Genomic DNA, 5,970 nt, shown 5'->3' with positions numbered 1-5,970 from the left:
ATACAGTTTGCTCTTAATACCACGTCACCTGACTTCCTTCTTTGCTACAGTAATAATCACTATGGCCACATAAGCTGCTTTCGACCGATCTGGCCATTTTTCTGATGAGCACAGGCCCTGTCACACTTCACATCCCCTGATAAGAATAAAACCACAGAATCTTTCCTTTGAATAGCAATACTATGTGTAGGCCACACCACAGTCGTGTATGTACAGTATCAGCCGAAAGAGCTGTCTCAACCACAGGAAGACATCAGTTCTATTTTCTCTGAAGGCGTTTCTCTCAGAGTGTGGTCTAAAAACGCAGACAACAACAAAAAAATGCAACAGTTAACACAGTTTGTTTTGATGCCACATTTGATGGATGTGTTGCTGACAGACTTCCCATGCTGTAGCACACATCCTAATATTTCAGCAGCGCTGCAATGTGTGAGTGTTCTCACAGAGAGAGGGATAAAACAGGAGAAAGAGTTTAACATCTGAGCGTACACAAAAATCATCAGCTCTTAAACCACCATCCATGCAAGATTCTATCTTCACCCATTCAGGCGCATGCTCGAGCAAGCTGCCTTGACCATGCACAAGTGGAGACATATCAATCTGCATGCTTTGATTATGGTTGCTTCTTTTACTTTATTGGCCAAAGTCTATATAACACAAAGGACATTGATGACTGTCACACCTACTCATAGGGAGAGTCAAATGGAGGGAGGAGTAAGAGAGAGACACATGACGTCACAGGAAGAGACAGCACAGTGTGGTGTCAGTAAGTCAGGAGGCCTCACAGGTCAAAGCTTTGCAGCAAAGTATAAAAGTAAACATTTAAAGTGACCTGTATTGTGCTGAATAAAGAATGTCAGTCTGTTTATTTGATGGAATAAGCCGATTCTCTGTGGTGACGATCATTGTCTGTCTGAATGAAAAATAAAGTCCCCACCACAGGAAGACTTCAGCCACAAACATCACACAACCTGCTGTTCTCAAAGACAACTAGTGACACAACTACGTATGGCCTCTATTTCAATCTCTGCTTCACACACACTTATTTGGGTACCTTACTTTCAAAGCAACATCAACCTTTAGACACCAGATTCTGCTCTGATCCAGAGCTGTTTACCAACAGGAGGAGAGCTCAGAGATTACTTTTCAACTTTGAGGAATAAAGTATGGATTTATCCGTTGATACTGTTTATCAACCTGACTGTAGCAGCTATCCTCTATGTTGTCTGCTGAATGGAGCTAGGGGAGGAACTAGAATCAGTGAGTGCTGAGTTCAGGGAAGGACCTAGATGAAAACACACACCCTCGCCACTGCCCACTTATTTACAGCTAATGTGCAGTAAAGCAACATTATGGTTATCTGAATTAAAGATAAATAAAGAAACACCCACTTGACGTTTGATGGAGGAGGGAACTGTAAAGACACTGATGATTGTTGAATATCCATAAAGGGGAGGCTGCTGGGAGGTGGGTGGGCTGATGTAAATTTATTCAAATTAAAATTTTGAAAATGTTTCAATAAGCCTGTTTTATGCCCCCTCCCCCTGTTATTTTCCACTGAGGTCAAAAACAGTTAGACTGGCCTTCACTTCTCAGTATTGAAACCACAGGCGACAAAAGCTGCACAACTTTCACACTGACACTTATGTGTGTTCTCATAAAACCGGAAGATATTTCTGATAGATTTTGATGATTATGTGCTTCAGTAGAAGTCTTTGAAAAAAAGGTTTTAAATACTGTGTTTTGTATGTTTCAAAGGCTTAACTGGAGTCAGTCTCTAACACAACTAACATTGTTTAGGCCCTAATGCCAATAACAGCATCTCATTAGTGTGTGGACGACATGTTCAGGCATCCTTCCTTCTTCATGGTGATCTTCAGAAGTACAGATAAACAAAAGGAGCTGAGTCTTGAAGAAGTTGATACAGCAAGGACTTATCAAACTGAGCAGCCTTGAAAACATAACTGAGAGAGCCTGAATGAAAGCACAGCCCCAAAAAGTTGTCATCCTGTTGGTGCCACTTTTTGTCAGAGAGTGTATTCCAGCTGTAAGGTTCAACACTTCTGACTTAAGTCACTGCAATGTGTTGTCTTCTGCTTTTTTAACACTTCAGGCCAATCAGTTTGTCAGGCCCCTTGGGTTCCCTATGGCCAGTCCATCCTGGTGAAAACATCATAGCTTAGATAAACATAGGAAGTCATGCTCTCTGGGAAGCAATCGCTGGCTTAAACCTGATAAAGCAACATATAGTACGGTGGGCCTTGGTTCTGAAAGGTGTAGAAGCAGGAGACCTCAGGTGAGCAGCTGTGCAACTGGAAAACAGATGGAGGCTGCTTGAGGAAGTGGTCAGGGAACTCTGAGGTGGACGACAACCAGTAGGGAGGGCAGATTCTCTTGAGGGTGGTCTGGATGCCGTTTCATGAACAGGACTGATCTGGAGGGTAGCCGAGAAAACCAGTAAACTGAACATCCAGCAAGAGCCTGCACAGGGGGAGATAGGCAGTGTGGTAGGTAACTGAAGTGCAGGCCAGAGGGTAGTGGACCAGAGGCTAGCTCAATGGGAGACAGGCCTGAGGCTGATGATACAGAGGCTCCACGCTGGGAGCAGAAATTGGAGGATGTAGAGGAGTCTGAAATGTCTACTGGCGGTTGGTAGGAAAACCTGAGAGGACCTGGGGTACAGATGGAGAATGGTAACGGCAGCAAAGCATCACAAAAATGGAGATACGTCCTCGACCAGCAGAGTCTGAAGGTTAATGGCTTTGTTTTTAAGATGTGTTGGCCTCGTCCTGGAAAAATGCGGCACTTTCCAGCATTTTCCATCACATTCAGGAGAAAAGTGTGTCTATGGTTGAAGGAACTGTCAAATTTTTAAGCTGCAAGGGAAGCAGACCACTCAACTGCTCTCAATGTGGCATGTATAAAAGTGTTGGAAACAAGGATCTTGGCAGTAAAGCATGCCATACTGTCTTAGTGGAAATAATGAGTATCAACTACTACTATTAAACACTGTATAACCCTTGTTTTCAAAATATCTGATTATTCTGAAATTAAAATCACTATCTTTAGTCAGCCTGGACAAAACATCTCCAATACCACCGTTTTCCTGTGCAGAACACTCCATTTGGTTCACTGGTGATGATACAGTCATGAAGACAAGGGGGTAAATTGCTTCTACACAACTGTATAAAAAGGAAGGAAACATAAGGACAACCTGAGAGCCATCTGATGATCGAGATCATTTTTATGGCTTTGGTCACACAAAAATTGTTTGCATTTCTAATACTGGATGATGGGATTAGATTTGACATTCTTATATAATCTTACATTGTATTGTACATATAACACCATCAGAAGAATGACGTGGCATTCTGCGTCAACTCTTTTCTTCCTGACAGCAGGTTTGTGGTCAGTTTGATGAACAGGTTAAGGAACTTAAGACACACCCCGTCTCTTTGCCTTAAAAGCACCCTGACTGGAGCACAGCTCAGTCGCGGACATTGCAGAGTAACAGCAACACGCGCCATGAAGAACTTCACTTTGATAGCAGCTTTGAGTCTCTGCAGCATTAGTGAGTATTGGGAATGAATTACTGTTCACTTATTTAAACATCTATCCAAAGGAAAATGTTCACGCTCTTTTTTTTGTTGTCTGCTTTTGTTTCAGGCTGGATCTCTGCCTCAGTCTCTCAGTATCAGACTGTGGAGGCTCAGCCTGGTGAAGAAGTCACACTGCAGTGCAGCAACATTTCAAAATTTGATACTCAAACATTCTGGTCCAGATTGGTCAACAGAACCAAGATCAGCTGTGTTGTTGTTATGTTTAATTATAAAGGCGGAAATAAACTCTGTGGTGGATATGAAAAAGAGAAATTTGAAATGAAGTCCAACACGTCCACTGTCTTTCTCAACATCAAAGGAGTGGATTCACCTGACGCTGGGCTGTATTACTGTGGATTTTTCATAGACGGAACTCCAAGTTTGACTCCCATACATTTAAAGGTTAATGGTAAGATTACTGTCTTCTTCTCTTTAAATTCTCTCTGTTCAGTTCACTCTTCTCTGCTTATATTGTACAATGATTTTATTTGTTGTCTCAAAACAACATCCTGTATGCAAGAAAGTGTTTGGTTTTTTTTAGTCATTCTTCAAAATCAAGACAAGTGTTATCTTTATTTTATTAAAAGGCAGTGGTGAGCCGCATGATGATGACAGGGAGGGTAAAAGTAAGATTCTCCTAAAGATTTCTTTCACTGTCCAAGTTGTCAATTATTTCCAGGTCAAATAGTTCAGCTAGATTCAGTAAGTAATACTGAGCCTATGTTAACTTTCTTGTAGGAGAGTCTGACGGAATAGCAATGCTGACAAGTGTGATCCTGGGTGCTCTGACTGTTGTCATTGTACTGATCATCATTGGTCTGGTTGTGAAAGTCAGGAAACTTCAGACAGGTACTTTTTCAGTTACTGTCTCCATCTTGTTTCCAGTGGAAATGATTTTAACTTCAGTATGCAGGAAAACTGACCAGATGTTTTCTTTGTGTCACATAGCTGTTAAGGAAGACCAGAATCCTGAACAAAGAGAGGTGAATCCACTTTTGATACTTTTGTTTCCTGTATATTGTTTGATAGAGCCAAACCGAAAACAGCCAGAACTGTATTCTATCAGACCACATTGGCTTGTGTATTTGTACATAGGTACTGTATATATTTGCATCTATGAGGTCTATATATGTGTTGATTAGTCCAGAAATTGCCAAATTATGTTTGAGGTCCACTAGAGAGCACTAACAACTTTTTTTGGCATTGAAAATGTCCTGCTAAGTAAATGTATTTGTCACAACCCTTTAAAGGAACTCTGAAAAACAATTTGAAGCAATTTACAAGTAGTATTCATGTTTTATTGGCCATATGTGAGCAGATTGTAACATCATGTGAAAATTATACTTTCCACGTCTCTCTTGGCTGCCTAAACAAGCCTGTGGATGATTTGTTTAAACTGTTAAATGCGGCTGGAATGTGGATTTATGTCTTTGGTTGATTTTCTGCCAGTCCAAAGGATAAGTCTTTATTCCTGTTCTCAAGTGCCTCGTCTCACTTCCCCTCTATGATCCATTAATAGAGAGCAACAGTAACCAACATTAGTTTAGAAATGGTGTTTGTAACATTAACGATCAGCTTCCAGCACAACAAATGTTCTCCTTAAAGTATGAATTTAAGGTAGTCTTACTAAGAAAATTGTACCATTTGGAACTAAAGTTCATTTAGAAGGGGTTGTATTTGAGGGAATTAAGTTCATCTAAGTCACCATATTAAGACTGTTAATACTCTTTTCATAGAATGTGGGCCGTGATGATGACGTGAACTATGCAGCTGTGACAATTCGACCGAAAGCAAAAAGAAGAGAGCAGGAGCTAAATGTTATCTATGCTTCAACCAGATAGACTCAGGAGGCAACTGGAGCTGACGCTCTATTATATGAAAATGCTTTCAGCTTTTGTATGCCATGTTGGTGACAGCAGTTATCATTCTAGCCAAACTCTTTTCTTATGCAATAAAGATCATGTGTTCATCCATTTGTAAGTGTCTTCCTGCCACTGGTATGTTTTGATGGAGGAGCCAGTAAGGACGATGATGACTGCTCCAACTGTCTTATAGTGAGAGATAGATGAGGGTCTGCAACAGTGGAGCAGTGAGTGAAGCACACATCACTTGTTTGACAGGAAGAGACAGCAGAGTGTGGTCTGAGCACAAGTGAGGTGAAAATCTTGGAGCCTATTAGATCAAAGATCCATCAAGTTTCCTCTTTAATGTATAATATTCTCTGAATGATTTCCTAAATATACTTGATACTGTACTATATTGTAGTCTACATATTCTAAAAAGCAGTGTTACTTTTATTATCAAAGTAACTGGGACAAACCTGTAGTCACAGAAGAGTGAGAGGATCATAGAGACAAACTGCTGCCTCTAG

At 40.8% G+C, this 5,970-nt stretch overlaps 1 protein-coding gene across 1 annotated transcript; it reads left to right on the top strand.

Annotated features, from left to right (window-relative positions):
- The first annotated feature begins 3,473 nt into the window (after window positions 1–3,473).
- On the top strand, window positions 3,474–5,664 carry LOC119027559. Its single transcript, XM_037112884.1, has 6 exons — window positions 3,474–3,571; window positions 3,667–4,008; window positions 4,187–4,225; window positions 4,338–4,448; window positions 4,548–4,582; window positions 5,336–5,664. Exons 1-6 carry the CDS (start codon window positions 3,526–3,528, stop codon window positions 5,438–5,440), a joined length of 678 nt encoding a protein of 225 aa, XP_036968779.1. The 5' UTR covers window positions 3,474–3,525; the 3' UTR covers window positions 5,441–5,664.
- Window positions 5,665–5,970: the final 306 nt, after the last annotated feature.

Source organism: Acanthopagrus latus, chromosome 10, assembly GCF_904848185.1.
Source record: "Acanthopagrus latus isolate v.2019 chromosome 10, fAcaLat1.1, whole genome shotgun sequence".
Classification (NCBI taxonomy): domain Eukaryota; kingdom Metazoa; phylum Chordata; class Actinopteri; order Spariformes; family Sparidae; genus Acanthopagrus; species Acanthopagrus latus.
Note: the sequence above shows the minus strand (reverse complement) of the source record. Positions and strands in the feature narration are given on the sequence as shown.